This window comes from Vanessa tameamea, chromosome 8 (assembly GCF_037043105.1).
Source record: "Vanessa tameamea isolate UH-Manoa-2023 chromosome 8, ilVanTame1 primary haplotype, whole genome shotgun sequence".
In the NCBI taxonomy this organism is placed as follows: Eukaryota; Metazoa; Arthropoda; class Insecta; order Lepidoptera; family Nymphalidae; genus Vanessa; species Vanessa tameamea.
Genome location: NC_087316.1, coordinates 3,616,887 through 3,641,348, shown reverse-complemented (window position 1 = coordinate 3,641,348; position 24,462 = coordinate 3,616,887). Strand labels below are relative to the sequence as shown.

Here is a 24,462-nt window from a genome sequence, read left to right as displayed (position 1 = left end):
GTTTTCATCGATAAACATTTATTAATTAAGGAAACAACAATTGACTATCTAAGTTATTAATTATCTTATGTATTTAGAAATTATTTTAAGTATGTTTCTTTTACAAATGTTATGAATATGAATTACATTTAAGTACCAAGAATTAAAAAAGTATGGATTTTAAAATTTTAATATTTTAGGAACTGTCAATGTTGTACTTTCGACTGACTGTGTGCTGACAGTTCAATGTGTTGACTGTTATACGCTACGGTATGCCACTGTTATTTCAGCTGTCTGTCACTTATGTCAATCAAGTTAAATAACTACTGTTTACAGTTTTTGAGGGTAAATAAAATAAATATATTTTCTTATACACCAATGAAAAATACTGTACTTGAAATTTCTTAAAAGTTTTTCACCACAAGATATATAATGGAGATTACAAAAAATAACTTTTCTCAAGAATTAGACAACATAACCAAAAATTTGAAACAATCGTGTTTCGTGGGCTTCGATGCGGAATTCACAGCTATTTTATCGGGTGAATGTTTTAATCATAGGTACGTATATTTTAATTTTATAACGCATATCTATACTAATATAATAAGTGGGACAGGAATTGCGTCTGTTGGTCTTTCACGGCCAAACCACTGAATTTGATTAAATCTGAGATGAAGCAAACTTGAACCCTTAGGAAGGACTAAGGCTACTTTTTTATGCTTAACCACTGACGACCAAGAACTAAAACGCGAGTGAACAACGACAATTTTTTTTTATATATAAATCTTTGAAATATGTAACAACTTATATTTTCAGATTATTCCACACCAGCAAAGAAAGATATGATCTTATAAAAAATGAAGTGAGCAAAATGATAATGACTCAGGTCGGCTTAACAATGTTCCAGTATGAAAGAGAACAAGACAGCTATATAGCTGTTGGTTACACATTCCATTTGTGTCCGCAAACCTTCGGTGATATAGACCAGTCCTTTATATTCCAAGCATCCACGCTTCGATTTCTTTGTAAACACAAATTTAATTTCAACAAGGTGATTAAAATGTAGAAATTATATCCAGTCTGGTACTAAAACCAATATGAATAACCCTTATATTACTTACATTTAGTATCAGATTCGAAACAATAAACATCTGTTATGTTAGTTATTTTATGTAACATATGCATTTTGCATAATGTTATTTATATCAGTAATGTAAAGTTTGGGATCTTTAACCACCACCAATGTTTTAATTTAATATTAAATATTATCTTATTGTAATAATCATGGTCTTTTATAAAACAATATTCAATTAATAAATAAATTAAACACTGATAAAGAAAAGTAATGTAATTTATACATTGTTAAACAATATCTATTATTATTTCACAGTTCATATATGATGGCCTTCCGTACTTGAGTAAAACTGAGGAGAAGCTTATACGGCAGCAGATAAATGATAAAACTCTATTTATTAATCTAATTAATAGTATAAATATGGATGATGAAAGAACTCTACAGCAATACTGCTCTGAGGTGTCGAAGTATGTTCACTCAATTTACATTAAATTTAAACTTAATTTTAATTTTACTAATGACAGCACATATTGTATAAGACATCGTTGAATATCCTATTCCAATTGAAGTTGAGTATAAACAAACTTAGATATGGAATTTTACATATTCCATAACATTTACTAATAGCTCGGTTATATTATAAAAACTATCAATGATTCTTGAATAATATATCTGTATTTATTCTACAACAAGCACTTAACTAATGATAGATAGATAATTTAACTTTCAAAGTGTAGTATAACAAAAATCGCTGACAGTTAAAACTCCATTTATGAACAATAATATATATTATAGATTATTCATGATCTTGACATACTCCTCTGTGGTTGAAATAAAATATTTTTTGTTCTCAATATGTGTAAGTATACTCTTACTATAGAGCGTATGCTCTTTATATCTAGTCAATTGTATAATGTATATAGTCAAGTATACACTACTTGACTATATACATTATACAATCATAATGTTTTATTATGCTCTGTCAATAATTAATTGCTGCTTTGTTGTATCAAAATGTAGTCAATACTACTTTATAATATAATTTTAATTCTAAAATTATCACACTACAATTAACACCCTTCAAACTAGCACATAACAGTAAAAAGAATTGATTGTTCTATTCTGGTTAAGACATGAGTGACCCAGTGTTACTACAGGCACAAGGAATATAACCCATAAACTAAGGAAAGCTTGGTTTATAGTTCTAGTAGTGCCAGTGTCTATGGGCGTATGTGACCACTATGTACCATCATTTGGTACATTAACTCATCTGCTTTCCAAAATAAAATATGTGGCTTTTTTGTCGAAATATCGAATAATTTTTGTCTTGTGCCACCTTGCTTATAAGATTATTGTTTTTTTTATAAATAATATAACTAATTCCAGATGGCTGATGAATGGTGAAGAAGAAACCCTGTACTTTGACATTGAGAACCCTGTGATGCGTTATATTGTCCACAATGAAATAAGACTGAGATTTCCTGATGTACTTACGACTGATAGCTTAGGTAATAGCAATAAGGTAATTTTTACTGTGTAGCTCCTAAGGCCTATGCCCTTGTTTATCATAATTCACTCTGTTGAGTCTTCAATATAATAAAGTGAATTAAAATAACAGTGTAAATATACGACAGCTGTTTATAAAGCTCCTCCCCTCTTAACAAAAAGTTTTTGAGCTTGTATAAATATGATTACTGAAATACTTATAAAATTTTGTTTCTGAATTTTTTTTGCTATTTCACGTTTATAGAACTGAACTCAAGTTCATTAATAATTGCATAGTGATTATTAAGACCTGATTTAAACTAAATTTTTTTCAATATTATTAACTAATTCCAACCACTTTTGAAACAATTTCATTCATAACAACTGCTAAAAATCATAGATAATAATGTTACTTCAATTAATACATTACAATATGTGATATTATAAGTAGGTAGGTTTGATCTGTATTATCTTTTCTCAACAACAACCAACTAAGAAATGGATTAATTTATATTTTCAGGTCCTCATATACCGAGATAAGAATGTAGAAGGCGCAAACAGTGCACCAATAACATTACTGGAAGAAAACTTAATGAGCAACATATTAGGATTCTCACAGATAATTAATTTACTCGCAGAGCATAAAAAACCTATTGTGGGTCACAACATTTTCTTGGACACTGTGCTTTTACACAGTCAGTTTATAGGACCATTGCCAAAGAATTATTCTGTATTTAAAAAAAATATCAATAATCTTTTCCCAGTGATATTCGATACAAAGTACATATCTCATGAAATGAGCAGAAAATTAGCATTCGATGAAACATGGAAATCAAATGCGCTCCAAGAGTAAGAATATTATTAATTATATAACTTAATTCAATATTAATAAAGTTTATTTTCGTTTGTTATATTGTTTAATGTTTCCTTTCAGTTTGTATGAATACTTTTTAGATGGGAAGTGTAAGAGGTTACAAACTGGTATGAATATCGTTAAAATAAAAATCCCATTTGATGTGAAGCAAAGCTACCATGAAGCAGGATGGGACTCATATTGTTCAGGTAAGATTTAATCTATTAAATATATTCATTAGCTTATAGTACCTAAATTGAAAAATAATCTAAATTGCCCATTGTGACTGACATTATTTTTTTTTTTAATACATTCATTTTTTATATGACCACGCCTTGATAGTAATTTAATACATATGTACAAGTTAATTTGTGTGTTATTTTGAACTGAGTTTATGTTTGTTCGATATAAGAAAAAAGATGATATATTTTTTACTTATTAAAGGAAACAAATTATGCTATAAAATAAGAATGGTAGGAAAAAATTACTAAGATTAATTTTTCATGCGGTATAGTTTAAATTAGGATTAATAAGTACATATATTATATAATTAACATATACGCTCTGCCATTTAATGAGAGTAAATTCAGTCATACGGACTATCCTTCCTGGAAAACCAAGCTTAAAAATACTGCAAAGGGTCCAAATAGTACATTTTCGCCTCGTTGTCCAGTAGGGCTAATTTCTGTTCGTCTCCTGAGAAAAAATAAAAACAAAATGTTTAACTAACGACGCGACCCGGCTTCGCACGTTAACAGTATGTTAATAAAGAAAATATATGATATAAATATGATTAATTCCTTATAGAACTCGGGGAAAATGTAGCTTTCTACCAGTAAAAAAGTTAGTGGCATCATTAGTTTACCGGAGATTACCTCCCTACAAACAAACAAACAAACAAACAAACAAACAAACAAACAAACAAACAAACAAATGTTAGTATAATAAATAATGATATAAAAATTCTTGTATGTATATTTTCACGTTCACAATCTTTTTAAAGATTTTAAATCTGTATTAATAATATTCTCCAGTTTTTTTTTTGACTTCCTGCTTGCATTAGCTTCAATTTTCATTGTAATGGCTGTGCGCATATGTAATATTTATTATCTAAATATTTAGTTAAGTTATCAATATAAATACCTCACATTTATGGACTTGTTATTAAAGCCTTACACATCGTCAGTCTTTACGTAATTGTAGACGTTTGTAAATCAATAATAATAATATGTATGATCCCTCCTGTCTTGGTGTAATCCTCCGCCAGCTACAAATATTTATTTGTGTAAAGAGTATGTAAACGTATATCTTCATGTTTTAGTAAGTATATTACACTATTTACTGTTGTTTGTATTTAATTCGCATAAAGGTATCAGATAAAATTATATTTTCTTATATAATAATTTCAGGCCAATCTCATGTAATGCTAGCAATAGATATCTCTAAAAGATAGTGTTAACTGACGTATATTTTAGCTCATTTTAAATACTATGTACAATGTTGTGCCGTAATGGTCCAGTGGTTAGACTTTACCTAAGAAGAAGATTAAATCTAGGCAAGCACCACCGTATTTTCATGTGCTTAATTTGTGTTTATAACTCATCAAATGGTTGGAGATGAAGAATATCTGCCCCACGCGTGTCCAATCCGCATTGAAGCGCAACTTGCTGGAATTAGCTCCTAACATTGTCAAACGGAGAGCCATTTACAGGCTGTTTATGTTTTACTCGACAATGTAAAGACAGTAGTATATAGTACTAGTTGTAGCCATTACCGTCTTTACCATAGGGCACACGGGGCATGAGCCCAGGGCCCCCATCCCGAGAAGGCCCCGAAGAACCAACAATCTCTTTCACACGTTTGTGCTCACGTTGATTGTTGAATGTATATTTTCGAAAGTGATATATTTGTAATAACTAACATATTTATCAAAAATGGCTGTAAAATAGCCATAAGATTGTACAACCAACCAGATTCCTACGAATATACGAAAATTTCCGCACCGTTTATTTGAAACTATACTTAAAGTCTGGCCATTATCAAATTATTTGTACATGGTAGTAAATATCTACCAAAAGGGCCCCAAATTCATGGGTGCCCAAGGACCCCAGCATTGCTTGAGACGGCTCTGGTTGTAGCCCGCGACTTCGCACGCGTTTTTAGGATTTTTGGTCAAGCGTTAAGCATAAAAAGTACCCTATGTTCTTCTTTGGAGTACAAGTTTAGTTCTAGCTTCATACCAAATTTTATAAATTTGGTTCAGTGGTTTGCCCTTGAAAAGGCAACAGACAGACAGAGTTACTTTCGCATGCATAATTTTTTTTAATTTTATCATCTCAAGTCTTGATCCATCGTCGCAATATAGACTCCGCATGTCGGCAAATAAAAAAAAGTTTTTTAAAATAATTCTTGATAGTAGTTTTGGATTTGATTTGTGAAGGGTACTGCTTCATCCGTTTGGGTCACTGGGCGGCCTGTGAGGTCAGTGGAAAATTTAGACCCGTCGGACCAAAAGAAAAACTTGCTGCTCTGAGTCCTTTCTGCAATAAAGTTAATATGATTCGCGGAGCTGTTGCTTACATGGTAAGTAAATGTTAAATTATTTATTATTATTACATTGTTAAGCGGAAAAGCAATGGTCATCTGATGGCAAATGGTCACCAGTCCCATAGATATTCACGCGTCTGAAATGTTTTCACTGAAATTACCACCAACCCCTTGGTGCCTGTAGATATACTGGTTTATTCACCCTTCAAACCAGAAAACAACATTATTGACATTCAAAGTATTGCTGTTTTTTTGTAAATGTTAACAACTCAGGCGGGCTTGCACAAAGCCCTACCACCAAGTAAAAGGTAACATTAGGTACCATCAAAACACTGGTCATTGAACTTAGGCTTCGAGAGCGTTAGTGTAATTACAGGCAAAAAAAACGTAGTAACTTAATCCCATTTTTAGTGCTTCTACCGTTAGTAGGTCTTAGTCTCCATTATCATATCCAACCAACAATTCACCAAATGTTTTTTTGCGCGGGTAATAATAAATAATATTACTATCCAAAATTTATATTTATGTATATATTATAAATATTTAATTTATTAACATACCTCCCTCATAAAAAAATGGATTGGAATAATTTGATAGGCAGGTTTTTTAATTGTAGCCGATACCTATTAAAATACAAAATATATATATTTATAATTTATTATGCACAAATAGTATGTATTTCTTGATAAAGTCAAACAGGAAAATAATCACCCCGAGTTTAAATTGAAAACATCACTAAAAGAATATGACGTCATCATATAATTTTTGCTAAGCAATAGAACCATAATGACATTCTTCTATGTGATCTCCAATTTCCTACCTCGACGTCGTAAGGGTAAAATAAGGATTAATATTTTCATGAAGAACAAAGATTCGTCCAAAGATACTAATCCTATTTCCCTCGCCCCCTTCTAGATAAAGTTCCCAATAATCCTTTCTTAGTGAATGCTTACAAAATAAAATAAATATTTCAACTGTCAAGACTCCGTACTTTTGGCTGTGCGATAATAGTCAGCATTAGCACAAATTATTTTTATAAATATGAATAGATAAGTAAATATGCTTGACAGGCAAAGGTTACGGTTTCTATATTTAAACAAATACTTTTGCCTATTTCTTGTTTTAATTTGTATTTTTATTGGACGAAACCATATTCATTTAAAAAAAGAAAATATAATTAACAGCCAAGCGAGAAATATTGTATCTAAAATTATTGAAACATTTCTGAAAAGGTTGGCCTCATTCTTTAAAAAAATTATAATATCTATACGAAAGTAACTATCATTATTATATAATATAGTCAGAACCTGTAGTAAACTCGTAGCAGACAATCGTAGGTTCTAATCTGAGTATTTTTTTAAGTGCAACCAAAATCTCCAAAAAAAAGATTGGACACAAGTTTTATTATGAGTTTTAATAACCACGAAATTTTAACGATAATTTTATTACAGAATCTCGTGAACAACGATCCGCCGAGTCATCGCCCCGATTTACTTCACGTTAAATCAATTAAGGAACGAGTTATTAATGTCGGAAAGGTACCATCTTTATATATATGCAATTGTAAAATATTTATCGCCCGATGAACGAAATTGATTATCATAATAAGAGCTATTTATAATTCTCCCGGGAACGTCGCCACAATAATAACAACGCACTTTTCTCGAAGAGACATAACAGGCATCGTTATTACAAAGTCTCCGGCCAGGATCATTACATAAGGAGCTCGAGGTGATGCTATTTGCGTAACGATTAGTAAACACGCTCCGCACGAGTCGTCCCGATCCTTGGAGCCAAAATTAGAGCCCATATGTTACGGAACAGTTATGGTAGTAATAATTGTCACCTCGGCCGGTGGTGCGTCGTTTCGCGGAACGTTTTCCAGCTGCCGCGTGACGGGGTCGGTGTTTGAAATGCTTTGAGTAGAGCGGTCTGCCTCGCGGCGAGCGCGACACGGTGCAGCACGGTGCCGGCCGGAGTCGCGGCGCGGGCGCCCGGCGCGCCTGGCGCTCGGCCAGCGCACGCACACACGCACGCGCACGCACTCCCACACGTGCATGCATATTTCCCGTTGCTAGTTAAAACGGATTGATAATGCTCGAGTGTCGCGAGTGGATCTTTATTTTGGCCCCGGGATATTTTTTTTAAACATCGAGCTGTTTGATTTTTTAAACGTAAGAGAAGTCATATTTCATTCCTCTGTCAAGGTTGATTTAAGGTTAGGATATAAATATAATTCGGGTAGCGATGTCGCCGCAGCTGTATTTATGTTAGACATTTGGCGCGGTGGACGAGTGCGAGCAGAGCTGGGAATGGTATTATTTCGATTGAACGAGATTGGATAATAATAATTAAACTGTATAAATTATTTCGTTAAAGTTATTTATCTGTTCATCAATACGATGAGATTAAAGTAATTGATAAAAAAAAACACAAAATAAAAAAAGTTCTTTGAAATACTAAAACACTTTAAAACATTCTTAGATACGTACTTACTATTTGTTGAATGTAAATAAACTTTTATAAGTGAGTAATAAATAGCTAGTGTTTTGACTCAATTAAACACTATTGTTAATTTACGACCAGATTATAATCCCTCGTGACATTTCCTTATACCATTTCCGTGTGAATGATAAGTTTGCTAGCAATACACAGAGACAACTAAATCAAATCGCTGGCAGAGCATTTGCTGCGTAGAAAATGTCTAATATCTCCAACAATGTCAAGATGGGGACCTTACAATCAGCGGCCTACAAAATTACTAACCGATTAACGAATTTAAACCAAACTGTACGGTACTTCATGGTACTCGATCGGATTGAAAATGATGACAGAAGATCGTCATCTTCTGTCATCCTAAGTCTGTAGGCATATTACTCAATATATAACAAAGATAAAAAGTGTGGACTTAGTATTTGTTGATTTCTAGACAGGATATTTAAAAAAAACAATTATACTTTACTGACATACTCTGTTATTAAAATGATGGGGAAGATTGTCGGTTCTTCACGGTAGAATCTACTTTCTGAATCAGTGATAGCTTTACTTTTAATTCAACACTGTATCATGACGATACAAAATTGCTTTTATGAGCCTACTTGAAAAAATAATATTTCGATTTTATAGATCGGTTCACAAAAGAAGGCGCGCTCCTTGTAAATAAAATCAGCGTGCATTAGCACGAGAGGCGCTTGTGCTTAAAAGTGAGAAGATAACAACAGCAAATAAATACAAATTAGATTATATTTGTCAATGTATTATAACTAAATAACCTTGGAGGTGCGCGCCATTGTGAGTAAAAATCATGTATGGATCATACATGAATTACAAATAAATACTATGGATATGTGATCAAATAGAGGAAACGTAACTGTACTGAAAGTTAGTATAGACGCCCTGGCAGATGAAGAAGGCATCAGTACTAATCGCTGCATAGTAGATATTATTTTCTGCCCACGGCTGTGAGAGGGGTGGTGGGTGCAGGTGCTAGGTACATTTTTCCGGCATAAAAAACACCCTTTGTGCACGACTATCACGACTATTTTCTTGTATGATTGAGTTATAAACAACGATTCAGTCAAATTTTCGCTTTTATATATTAGTAAGATGTAGGTATCTGTTAATATTCAGTATAATAATCATATAAAATGTATAATATTCAGTAAACCCAAGGCCCTCGTAAAGACCGTTCGAGTGAGAGAAAATACCCAAGTGAAACGTATTTAATATCGATTCCTTTGAAAATACAGATAACGTCTGTGCTCGCGAGTTTTGGATCTGTGGACATAAAACGTTATGGCAGTCGAACTGCGCTCGTCGCAGCCAGCTCGCGGAACGTGTAAGTATTTACTACGACCTAAGAATATGTTAACAGTTAAACCCATTACATATGTTATTATTCCCAAAACTTTAAAACCCGATACTTCGGCACATTTAGCACTATTAGTTGTATTTATTATTTACTTTCGTTCATCTAAACCCTCGAGAACACTACCCCCAACATTGATCCCGAAATGCACGCAAAAGGTGCAAAAAGTCGCCTATGTTTCTTTTCGTGGTCCAAGCTTGTTTTCGTACCTACTTTCATCAACATCGATACAGCCTAAACGCCACAATCTAAACGATTAATCGAAGCTAAAGTATTGTGATTTCTGTCAAAACTCACATACTCATTTCGACCATGGATAGTTATGCAATTGCTTTCAGACTGTATTCTCAAAATGTCTAAATTAACATACAAAGTCGAACAAAATGCTAACGCGTTTGTAATACGATGATAATAATTAAACAAGAAGATAGAGATCGTTTACTTCGCGTTGCATGTGAGTTAGTATCTATTAAAATAATTGTCCAGTCAATTTAAGCATTTGAATCGAAATTTGAGATATTTAAAGAAAAATATTCAAGCAAAACGTATTTAGTTCAATTCAATACTTAAAAGCTCTTTTATAAATCCAATTTTTAAGTCATATTTTTCCAACTCCATTAGCATTATACTAAACTTTACTAATATAAATTTGAAAGCAACTCTGTCTGTCTGTCGCTCTTTCACTGGCAAACCAATGAATAAAATTTGAAGAAATTTGGTACGGAGCAAACTTGAACTCCAAGGAAAGACATAGGCTACTTTTTTGCCGAAAATACGTGACAACCAACCCTTAAAACGCGAGCGAAGCCGCAGACGACAACTAGAAAGGCTCAAAATGAATAGTAAAATTATATTTATTATTATACTGCAATATTTCAGAGCGGACAAGATATTGAAACAGTTTAGGAACGACCGTGACTACAGAATAGCGCCATATAGTTTTGTCAAACATTCTCCCGTCGGCCGCGTAGCTGTTTGGTAAATATCTTGTTTTATAATTATAGAATATAAGTTTATTAATTAAAAATATATATATTAAATTTTTTTAACTAAATCTTGGCACTTGATTCAATTATACTGTTGTTTCGTATATTCTTTGCACGTTTAAGGAATATGTCAAAAATAAATTTAATTTAGAGTTAAATTCGAATGAGTTATATTCTAGTTCTTTATGACTCTTTAATTCATTACCAATGCTTGTTATTTAAAGTAAAAACTTGTACAACTTTCGATTATTTATTTCCTCCTTCGAGATAATATTATTTGAAATGGTTCAAATGAGGTTGCATATAGGACATATAGTTACGTCCTGCGGTATTCATTTGAATATATATGCACAATATAAGTTTGAAATTAAAATATATTTCTATTTCAGGAGCAGCGCTATTATAACCGGTAGCATATTACTCATGTTCATACATCGACAATTCAATACAAAACTTTTATAATTAAAACTCCTTATTTCTTAAAGCAAGGAGTTTGAATAACAAATTACTTGGCGTCATCAAAAAAATGAAATCGTTTATTTGTTTAATCTTGTTAAAAAATTAAATATTTAAATATAAATAAAATCTTTGTATACATTTTGTAGTAACCATCAGGCTGCCGAATTATTTTGTTAAGCAGTTGCTGAAATCGTTTGTTATTAGGATTAATAAAGTGTTATGCAATAAATTGTTTCGATACAAATTTATAAATAAAATGTTCCTCTGCCTCTATTGTGGTTTTATTTTTTTTTAAATGTAATGTTTGTATGGTATTGGTAAGTGGTTCCTACTATCCATATGTGTTGGCATCCTGTGATATATTAACTACACCTAACATCGGGTCAATAATTTATCTTATCCAAATAAGGTCTCCTAGCACTTTTATCGTCATTTAGTAAGTGTAGAATGTAGATTCCTCTGAAAAGACCCAGCAAAAAAATCCAATAGTCACACTTTATATTAATATGTACATGGTTTATTTATGGTATAGGTTGGCGGACGAGCATATGGGCCACCTGATATGAGTGGTAAGTGGTGACTACCACCCGTAGACAATGGCGCTGAAAGAAATATTAACCATTCCTTACATCGCCAGTGCACCACCAACTGATGTTATGAAATGTTATCTCCCTCGTGCCTGTAGTTACACTGACTCACTCACCCTTCAAACAGGAATCATCAAACAACAATATTGAGTACTGTTGTTTGGCGGTAGAATATCTGATGAGTGGGTGGCACCTACCCAGACGGGCTTGGTTTAAGCCCTATCACCAAGTGTGTAATAATCATATACAATTAAATTGACTATCACTGTCTATATAATATTGTACATAGATACATTGTTTATACTGTCGATGTAGTCGATGAATCAATCAATAGTTTGACTCGCACAGACAGACCGACAGCTCTACCTTCTGGTATAACTTGATGTCTTCCAGCCGATTTCGGTCAGGGCTCATGGGAGACCAGCCATCTACGCATGACATATCATAGTGCACAAAGGTGTGCTTAAACATTGGTTCACTCTATTCCGTCACCCTGATAATCCGATTGGACGGCAAACTATAGAAAAAATCAATAACTTTTTATCTCAGAACCTCGGGATCTGTGACCTTATATCAAGACACTAGACCAACGAGACAACGTTGTAAATTTTATTACATTGTCTCTATAGGTATTACCGGTAAGTTCTTGTTTAGTTCTTAGTATTGTCGACTTGCGCGCATCTGTAGTTGTGATAAGGCGAGTAGGAATTAATTTATTTTAATCTTGATGGTGTATGTTTGCCAGTAATGAACCAAACCTGCATTTATTTAATGTCCTTTGGCAACCCTTCGAACAGTTATACTTGTGCGTCACAATTTATTTATAATGTCATTAATATCTACAATAACAGTGATTTTCTTTATACAAAAAGAGTTGCACATTAGTATATAGTAAAAAAACTACTATAATATAAGCTTATCTACATGAAATATAGTCGTTCCAAGGTGTGGCCGTGGACCCTCGAGGTGAGGGCCTCCCGTGTTCTACTCATACAGGAGAGGAGAACAGCAGCTGGGATGGCCTCACGCTGCCCTAAGGACTAGCGAAGATTGTGTGGGGCGAAAATACTATCGGCTCCTGAAGAAAGCTCTGCCAAGCCACGAGCCGCGGGAGGGACTGTGCCGCTGACGACCGTCGCAATGGTATTAGTGGATAAGAATCCCACATAACCCGGATGATAGAAAACGCACCTACTTTTGCGCAACTAATTGTTCACTTAAACACTTCCTGCGCCTATAGCCGATATATGGTCTAGTAGACTTAAGTTATAATAAATCTATTTCCAAAACCAAAATATCTATTCCCATAACAAAAAAATTATATCCTTATTCATACATACGACATATATAGCATGTAGCCCGGGCAAAGCCAGTTTCGGTGTTATTCTAAAGGATTTTACCGTCCGTTACAAAAACAAACCGTCCATTAACGTTGGCTAAATTCAAATGATCAATTAAAAACAAGACCTGCGTTGTAAATTTAAATTTAAGCTGTGTCCCATTCCTGGATGGCACTCAAACATTTAACAGACAAAACATACGTTGCCGCCAAAATACGTTTTGTTTATTTATGACAGAACTTTTAAGCTGTTTTACTGAATTTATTCAACGTTGCAGACAAAGTTTATAGAGGCTTTTTTTTCGATGACAACATGTTTTGATTTGTTAAACGATCTGAAGTAAACCGTTTCTTTAATGATAATGGATTAGTGCTAAATGTTAGGGCTAACAGATGAAATGATAGATGTTTTGATTTCAAATCCTTATAAACAATGTCCGGTCCAAGATGTGTTCTATGTTTAAAGTTTACTATGAACATTAACCAAAGATATGCGCTATGAACTCCATTATTATGATTAACAAGTTCTTCGATTTGTTGAACATATAAATGAAAATACAAATGATTTAATTGGAATTACATTACAAATAAATATTCAAACGCAGTTGTGCCCACTTTAAGTTTGAAATCTGCATCATACGATTACTTACTTTACAAACACATGTTGAATATATAACCAATTGCATCTTATAAACTAAATAAACCCTTATGGCACCGCTGCTTCCGTATCTCCTGTCATTTTCGCTTAGCATACTTATCTATCTAACAACAGCATTTTTTGATTAAATTAAATAGTTTTAAAATATATTTTCCAGATTCTTAATATTATATTATAGATAGCAGGTACGATTTAATTAAGATAATTTTAACATTTTCTATAACATTTATTAGGCAATAAACAATATTTTTAAAGAGTGTGTTGTTTTTTTTTAAATATTTTCTTAAAATCAAGTCCTTTTAACTAACTATCTTATGTTACAGAGCATTAGAAGACGTAGATACTGGCAGGCGCGATTCCGGAGCTTTGAAAAGATTAAAAATAGATAACTAACGAAATTTGAATAAATGAAATAGGAATTTATTAACTTTTCGTAAATTCCAAATCATATTTCGTCACTTGTTAAGTTGCCAAAACCTTGGTTGAAAGCAAGCAAGAAAACCACCGATATCTCAATATAATCAACTGGTCAATAAGAATAGAAGACTTTCATTTGACCTCACCCCCATAATAAATATGACATCTCCCCTCTCCGCAATCGATCTCTCCTCCCTACCACCACCATCTTTAACTACGACCTCTCCTAGGTACTCATAGTAGTAATAGGTAAAATACATTTATTAATCAATGTTTCTTATTGAAGTCCAGACTAAAATGTTAATAATAAATTGACATCACCATCGGACTTGTAGAAATTAGAGTATTTCATTCATAAACTCGATAAACGCAGGAAACACAAGCATAACTCAATTAGCAACATCAATTCCGTGTAAATCAACATAAATCGCCCGTGTCAAAACGTTTGCTCTTAATTCCACAGCGTGAACTAAACGTGTTTTCAGTTACTAAACGCAGTTTATTCGACTTTAATACAAATTTATTACCATTCCAACTTCAATTCATTGTTATGAAATCTTTGTTTATGTTTAGGTATCGAATATTTAATTCATTGATTCGAAAATCAAAATATTCCTGATTTAAGAAAGTTATAAGATTATATTAAATATACTACTAAATATACTCTACGGAATGAAGATTCGAAGTATCGAAAAAAACTCAATATATTTTCCCATTTCAACTTCAACAATAGTTTCTTCAGTTTTATTTGTAAAACATTGAACAAAGTTTAAATAGTTAGAAAATATGTAATAATTGTAGTTTATTTTTTAACAAAGCGTCCAGTTAAAATTCTGTGTTGACATTAAAAATAAAACCAAATGGCGATTTATGTTCATGCTAAATCGATGACTAAAAATTAAATAATAATAAAAAAACAAAACATAAATTTGACATAAAACTGTTTCTTTTAAAAGATTATAGCTAATCTTATCACACAACTAATAGATGAACCAATGTTATTTTAATTACATGAATGGGTTAAATATAATCTATTAATACAAAGTAATTAAAACTACAAGTATTTAAATTCTGCGGTATGTTTACTTCTCCAGGCTTATAAAATTTATACGATCAAGAAATTTGTCAATTAACCACCGATAGTTTATACAGCGTGTTGAAAGTTCATTATAATTCAATTAAATAATTTAATAACGAATTAGCGTCAATGAACCAGGATTTTAATGTATTGTTTTATATAATGATTTTAATCTTAATATTGTTAAATTGAATTTCTTATTAATTTACTAATTTATAAATATTTTTACCATAAAAGTGATTATTAGGCCCAAAGCATTTAAGTAGAGTATGTTACTTCTAAACATTCTTATAATTAAATAAGATATATTCAGTTAACAGTTCTACATGGCTTTTTATCTCAAAGAAAATCATGTGTTAATTCTACTAGTTTACTTATTTAAATCAAAGTAAATAGATGGTACCATAGGTATTCATAAAAAAGACAGAATTTAAAATGGCGATAGGGTTTTGTACAAGCACACGTAGGTAGGTACCAGCCACTCATCATATATTCTACTGCCATGCAGCAATACTTAATGTTGACGTGTTCCGGTTTGAAGGATGAGTGAGCCAGTGTAACTACAAGAGAACAAAGGACATAACATCTTAGCTCCCAAAGTTGGTGGCGCATTGGCGACGTAAGAAATGTTTTATATTTCTTACAGCGCTAACGTCTATGGGCGCTTGTGACCACTTACCATCAGGTGTCTCATTTGCCCGTCCGCAATAAAAATACTTTTGAGGAATAATATTTTAATGCAGCTACATTAAATCACTATCATTCATGTCTATCTCATCTCTTCCTTGTCGTATCATCAGCACAGCTACCATTTTTGCCCGAACTGTATGCTCATTGCCAATTACTTTTAAACTACCATCAATCTTCGTGCAATATGTCATTCGTATCTCCATTACATTCCATTTCATGATTATCGGTTTTCTTTCACTTTTTCCGTGAAGAATGCTGCTTCCAAACTTCGTCTTCAATACTCATATCGTTTTCTACTAAATAAGATAATTCTACGATACGTATGTATATAAACAAATAATGCTTAATAATATTACTTATAATATAAACAACATGTATCCTATTTGCGTCGGTACGCATTAAAGTATAAAAGTGCCCAGTAATGTGGCCTATTTAGCGAATATATTACACAAACAGGTATTAGTTCAGAATGTGTCTGTAGGTGAGTCATATAAATACCCAGGTACGTGTATTGCCGGTTTGGAATATCTCCTGAAACCTTAACGTTTATAAAATAAAGGCTATTGTGGAATAAATATAGATAATGCTAGCTTCAGACAAACGCCCAAGAACTGAAGCGTTTTTCTAAAGCAATTACCTACAGTTCGGTGAGCTCAATACATTGATTTATTTCGCTCTCTGTGAATCATACTTTAGATATTTATGGGATTGTTTTATGTAACTTTTATCAATAGCTGCGAACGTGTTCTAAGCTTCTGTTTAGTTGCGTTCTGTAAGATTTATTTTATAATATCAATTCGGTTCGACATTATACGGGAAAATTTAAGTGTTTAACCCGTAACGTTATTATATATGAAAACTACTGGTCATAATGATGCATTATTAAGGGCAATATAAAAGAAAAAATAAAACGAAAATAAAAATAAGTTATCCAATACATTTGAAATATAAACGAATACTAAGATTTATTTATAAAAGATTCTGTAGAACTCCTTGAGACCTACGATTCAGTACGATCGCTTTACGTATTCGGCGTAGCCATGTTTACGGAAAAACCTTTTTAACTACTTAAAAATTTTATACCATATGAAAGAAATTATATTATAATTATATGACAATGAAAACGGTTTCAATATCTGTCATGTACAAACGCAGGTGCATTTCTTGAGTTTAGTCCGAAAATGGAAAAATATACTAATCGTTTTTTCTTCTAACTTTTGCCTTGATACAACTGATGTAACTAGATAGTCCCTTTTAAGTAATAAAAATAACTCGTGCTGAAATAATTTACGCTCTTTCACATACAGAATAAGTAGGTCGAAGTGGTAAACTAATGTATTAGATGGCAAACGAGTAGGAGGCTCAACTGATGGAAAGTGACTACCACCGCCCATGGACATCTACAACACCGGGGGCTTGTTGTTGAAAGGCATAAAAAACTAGTTATATTACAATAAAAAATTAAAATGGTCCTTGTATAGAAGATTAGAAAGCATGTGAGCAGGGATGGATATCCCTAAATTGAACCTAAAGCGACAAAAGTTGGTGAGAGTTTTTTTATTAGTTGCAATCTCTTGAAACTACTTGAAATTGAGGACATGCTAAATAAGACGAAAAATAGTATATATTACCGTTAAATACAAGTTTGTTAAAGAAGACTATTAGTTCGGATAACGGTAGGAAAATAATGGATTAAACAAGTAACCTTTTGCTTAGTCGTAAAATTACAAAAATATTTGCAGCCTTTTTAAAAAACGGAAAGAATAAAGGCGCTTGCTGACATAATTAGAGGCTCTCCTTGAAATACTGTAGCCAATGATTATTTGTAAGCTTTAGGCTTATTAGCTGTAAGCTATTGTTGTTCCTTTCATATATTACTTGTGGCAGATTACTCTTAATCTTTCTGCCAAGCTGTTTGCTTCCTTCAACATTAAGAGCTGAGATTTCGTGCCAATAATGATTAGGCCAAAAAAATTTGGTCTTCTTCTTAATACTCATTAAGTCGAATTTGAACGCCTCAATGGTAACAATTATGTATATTATAATAAAGATAATTTTAAATATTGATTTCATAACCGTTGCTATCATGTCACTAAGATGGATAAAGCTTTTCATCTCATGTTGAATGTCGCAACACAAGCCATCGCAATAATAGAATGGCAGATAGACAATTCGAATTACTATATACTGGTCGGTATCACACGGCGACTGTACAGCCGCGCGACCTGTCACCGACGGCCTTCCCTTGTAACCGACCTATTGTTCGGTAAATCAGTACACGTCTGTCTCGCTGAAAAATGTAATGTATTCAATTTCTCTGGCAGCGGCATCGTCAAATGTATTTTCATTTGTTTCGCGTGGGTTGCTTTACTCTGATCTAGCAGATGACTGACGTCGATTTTTATTACAATCCATATTCTATATCTTCCTATTGTTTTATTGACTTGTTGTGTATATTTGATATTGACGTTAAATTTATTTTTACATCTATTTATATAGTATCACTTAATACCGATAAACAGCTAGAGGCCAAACCTACGCGGATGATGGTCGTATTTCTGTCAATCTGTAATAATCTTACCTACTGTATTCCTAGAGTAGAGAATACTTCAGTATTAGATGTTATCTATGAAAGATTTACGACAGATATTTTAAAATTTATAAGTATTCGTTACCTTACTAAATTTATATGTTATTCTAAAAATAAATAAATTATAAACAAATTGTTACGTATCCATTTCAATAAATACAATGTTTAGGTACATACTCAAATAAGGACAATTTTACAAAAAATGTCAAATATATTTCTCGATAGTCAATATTCAAACGAAATAATTCACAGATATAACAGCGCGTTTAAAATGCATTTTAGTTACGAAGTTCTACCTGGAAGCGGATATATCTTAAGTACGCCCTAGGCCTATTTCAATATACTTAGGGAGTTTTTTCAATTTCTTTGTACGATATTTATGATTATAATAAGTAACACATATATATTCATAAATTATAAAATATATTTATATGTTCTAATAACAGACAAAAAATGGTCTATCTTCAATACTACAGACATAATTTCCAACCATAATAACAATAACACAATTCATAAAAGAAATAAATCTATATAATCCTTGCCATAAATATGAATAAAAATCTGTAATATTTCTCTTTCAAAATCAGTTTTCCCGAACATTATCTTAAAAACTGAACATATTTATGTAATATCAAAGTTTAATAATAGTTTTAACTTTTTTCAAGAATGCCTGTTTACATAATAAATACCTCAACTGTCTAAATTATAAAAAGTACGTCTAATAAAACTATTCCACATTTTACGTTTTCCAAGACGATAGCTGTAAGAGTTTGACAAACTGCGCAGGCGCAAGACGGATACGTACGGTTTATATTTGCGACGGTCACGCAGAGGCGGCCTGACAGCGTCTCTTCCTAAGCTACCGATGAAAGGTGCTAGACACATCCACATTCTTAGTTAATCGGTCGCCTACACTTGCTATATTACTCAGTGTCTCGACTTTAATTAAGGAAGTCCTAAAATAATAATTACTACATAAATTAAATAATTTCCAAATCTTATAAGTAATAAATAGAAGCCTCATCTACAAAGGGGAATGTTTGATTTTTTCCCATGATTCATTCTAAAAATGTATCCAAAACAAGATAAACGTAGGCTACGTTTTAAATAGCCGGGGTTATCTACCACAATGGGCTAGACTATCTATATGTAAAATATACATAACTGCAGATCTAAAGGTCGTACTATGATAAACGTTTTTCTGTAAATAATATCTCAGTTATAGCAGCCTGGAATTAAGAACGGATTTATCAAAGGAAAATCCACTTCGCTTCAAATACAGACAAATAATGTAGCACGAATATTATTTACTAAAAACATCATTCTTGTGCGGTTACAGACAACACTACTATTAATTAATATAACACTATATTACACAGGAAAGTCGAAAGTATAATACAAACATTAACCTTCAAATAATATTGCAAAAATCATTACATATATCACACATCTATAAGTACCCAACATACATATATTATGGTCGGCTATGTGGTTCATTTTTGGCCTGAAAGAATATTTTCAAAAATATATATTTAAATGAGTCGCTTGTATTTAATATTTATAACGAATAATTGATTGATAATTTTCATCAATAGTCACTCTATTTAAACAATACCTATATTCCACAACGTTTTCTGGCATTACATCGAAGACTCTCAGCATTTTATTACAACAATCAACTATCAAAGTGAATCCCATCTATTCTAACGTGTAATGGCAATCTGACGATATTCCGCATGTAGCATGCCAAACCATGAAAGCCAAAGAAAAGCTCATTCTGCCGCCAAACGCGCCGTGCTGATATGATTTATAATATAAATTTACGGTACATTGAATAATATATCCGAACGGAATTATATTTAATCCATAATGAGTATTCGTTGAATAAGGTACTTTATGGTTGTCTCCGTCTATTGAGTTTCGATGTTGTAGTGGCATTATTTATAATATAAATGCTGTTTGTTACAAATTCGACTCGGATAGTAAATTGTTGACAGGTGGCATAAAATGCGTGGTTTCAAGGTCAGTTTACGTCATAATACACACGCAGTTTTGTGAAGCAACTTGAAGCACGACAGAAAAAAAAGTTCTACGTCTGTTTACATAATCACATGTTTCTCGTGTCTCGTGTAAGAACATGACTTTAAGGCTTTAGAAACTTGATGTAAAACAATTGGAAATATGCACATTTCCAATTTTATTATTTTTTTACAAAGAACAGATTAAAAAAACTATTAAACAGAAAAGAAGGGTTATTTTAAATAGAACCAGCATATCTAAGATAATTCATATATTTATTGAACATAGTGCAATATAACCTTTTTCGAAGGTATTGATTAGATATTTACACAAACGATAAAAAAAATTTGGAAATAATGCATCAAGTCGTAAATAAAAATAATTCACCTTAACGTGTTATTTAAAATTCACTATTAAGTGACAAACAAGTTTTGAATTATTATTTTGTACTTAGTCTTAATAAGAATAATCCAGGGATATAGGAATATAGTTTTTCATCAATAAATCAATAAATTTTAAGCTTAATGGCTTTCATTTGCACAGTTTTTCATTCAAATTGACCGATTGATTTTGACGAAAACACGTTTAAAGTAAACGTATTAAGTAGCCCTTAATTGATTTTTACATCCCTCGTTACTTTCAATGAACCGAAGAAAATCGTCGACACTGCCTCAAATGTCGTGAAATACATATCTACCACAGGCAGCCGCGACCAAGGACGCGTCACCGTACCCAATCTATTTCGGCACCAGCTATTCCTGAAAGCTTACATTGTTTTATTTCTGGCGATACTGTCCACTGGCAAGTACGCGACTATTAGTGGCTTAATGACCATCGGGCCTTTGTAATGATCTTGATAAACTGGCACTCGTTTTTTTATTTTTTACACACAATTTGTATTTAATATTTTCGGTGAAGGTTAAACTATAATGTACAATTTTAATGTTACTATTTTTTAAATAATTTTCTTTCTATTACATTGTAACGTAATAGGTATGAACATTAAATTTTAACTTTCTCAGACTAAATACAAGTTTTTTTTTTCAAATAGGTAGCGGACTGGCAAATGGTCGACATGGTGGAAAGTGGTCACCACCAAATGTCAAAAGTGCTCAAATACTAATAATCCCGTCATGTACCACCAACCTTGGGACCTAAGATGTTATGCCCCTTGTTCCTGCAGTTATGTTGGCTCGTTCACCCTTGAAACCAGAACACAATAATAGTACCCAGATGGACTTGCACAAAGCCCCACCATCAAGAAATGCATATATATAAAATTATATTTAGTTACATAATATCCTAAACAAAATATGGCTAACACATCCAGGTGTGAGTAAACAACTGTATCCGCAAATTAACCAAACATTGGCCGGCCGGCCGGCATGTTTTGTACATTTATGAAATATGAGTGCGTTTTATGAAACGTGAACACTGAGCTTAAGATAGTAGACGTTAACAGCTGAACCAAACTCGAACTGGTCGATCATAAACATGACGATTTAACAATAGTGAAACCCACTTTTAACGTGCTGTAACTGAGAAAAATCATTGACCCTTTTTGCTATAATTCTTAAATATTGCAAATATTTCAAATTGCCATCCGAAACATATTTATCAGCTAAATACATCAAAAGAAACAGTAAGTTTCTATCAAATAAAATTATATGTTTGTTTGAGAGTTGAATAAATTCAGTCCTTTTCTAGTCATGAATATTTTAAGAAAACTAAGGATTTGTTTTTTGTTAAGCCTATCCATCAATACCATAGCTCTTGAACAAACCGTATGGGGAAAAGTTGTCAAATTCCTTGATAATATTAATTACTAAAAGGAAGGGGTGTCAAACTGACGAACGACCATAAAACTGTTCTAAATTTTTAGGTTTCATATACAAATATTTTCTACGTACTACAAAAATGATGCGTGATGATTTATTTTTTTTTTTCTTTAACTATAAATATCATAATCAATAGGATCATTATATTTTAGTTTACTTATTTATGGACAATCAACGCCAACCAAACAATCGGCCCATTGTTTACGTACACCTCACGTCATCTTTTATTTCCAGATTTTTTAAACATCGTCTAATACTTGTAATGGAAAAGTACTAGTTAGTAGTTTTTAATATGCAAAAACGTTTAAGGTGCTGTTGTATTTATATGTTCGAAAAATGAAATATAAGATGAGTGAACGTTTTTGTAAGCTGCATTATTATAATATAAGTAAAAAAAAAATATTAAGCCGAATTCTAAAAAAGTATAGTTGTCCAAATTTCTTTAAATATAACTCAGTTTAAATAATCAAAATTCGATGTCACGTTATTGAGAAATAAGACAACATCCAGGTACAGTATACATTGATCATAGATTTATAAAGTGGTTTTGCTCAAATTTTCTCGAAAAAAAAATCTACCTAATAAAACAAAATCTAAGAACATACGCACGTACAAATCGTTCTATCTAACGACATCAAATAAATGTAATAACAACAAGCTAATGATGATTACATAACAAAAGATATGTTTTCTTATTATATCAATGCACCTACATAGGTCATATGATCAGACAAAATTTATATCTCGAAATAGCAACTTTCACGGTACACGGCTGAAACAAATTGGCAATGTAATAATGATCAGTGAAAGAAGATATATCGAGACGAGGTATTGTTACACGCACAGATAAAAACAAGTGACAGTGAATAATGCGCGGGAATGCATCGGGAGCCGGTGGCAACGAGACGACTACGGTATCAATCATCGACACGGAGGAAGGCCCTGCACCGGCTTTTTTTATACATCTGTGACGTGCAATATGGTAATGACATACTTTGTGCACTCAATGTTTGAAGTAATTTACACTTCAGCGCAACAGATTAATCGCAATCGTGATGTCCACGATAACGTTCTATACTTGAAATTGAGTAAAAAGCTTTAAAAAATTTGAAAACTACGAAATAATTAACGATACTTCATATCATCATCAGCATCATGAAGTCATCATGATGATGATGATGATGACTTCATATCATGTTAATGTTGTATATCAGTTAATGCATAAAAATACTAAGTAATGAATTTTATTTAAAATCGGTTACACTTTAATCTTCAATATTTTGACACGTAACCAAATAGGTAAATGTAATTTACTTATTTACTGTACGATATCTTATGCAATATGTATTTTAGTGAAACCGTTCCGTTTGTTAATGTATAATATTATTTAATTCGATTTAATATATATTTTTTATTCTTATTTTTTTTAATTATAAACTCTTTAAATGTTGCGATAAATTAAACACTAACTAGCTGTAGTTCAGAGCAATGGTTATATGATTGCTCGTCCTAAATCGCTCTCAATCCGCTTAACGGACGTAATGAAGGCGATAAATCCTCCATTGAGTGTGCATGAAGTATTTATAGCCGTGGCGGTCACCTGGGACCTTGGCCACTCTCTGCTGGGTGCGACTGCCAGCTCGTGAGACTTTTACATTCTACGGCTGTGTGCTAATTAACAAACACATATACGGTGATTCCTATCTATAAGTTGTATAGTTAAAATGAGTATACGATATCAGACAATAAATCGTAGTGCAAACACTGTTCTAAAATATATTAAATAATTTTTCACGCCAACACAGTATGGTAGAGTTATAAAATGTGATTTTAATGGCGTACACTAAGTTGTATATGAAAATCACATTTATCAATATGTTATAATGATAATAATGACTTAACTGCAAGATGGTGTACAAATACATTAAACAATACAATGTATTTTAAAATTGATTGTATGTGTTTTACCAGTACTTATATTAGAATTTTTATTC

At 32.2% G+C, this 24,462-nt stretch overlaps 1 protein-coding gene across 1 annotated transcript; it reads left to right on the top strand.

Moving 5' to 3' along the window:
- Positions 1-279: 279 nt before the first annotated feature.
- On the top strand, positions 280-11,525 carry LOC113400033 (pre-piRNA 3'-exonuclease trimmer-like). Its single transcript, XM_026639397.2, has 11 exons — positions 280-539; positions 796-1,030; positions 1,370-1,521; positions 2,441-2,576; positions 3,060-3,388; positions 3,474-3,601; positions 5,833-5,975; positions 7,391-7,477; positions 9,689-9,777; positions 10,687-10,785; positions 11,183-11,525. Exons 1-11 carry the CDS (start codon positions 412-414, stop codon positions 11,253-11,255), a joined length of 1,599 nt encoding a protein of 532 aa, XP_026495182.2. The 5' UTR covers positions 280-411; the 3' UTR covers positions 11,256-11,525.
- Positions 11,526-24,462: the final 12,937 nt, after the last annotated feature.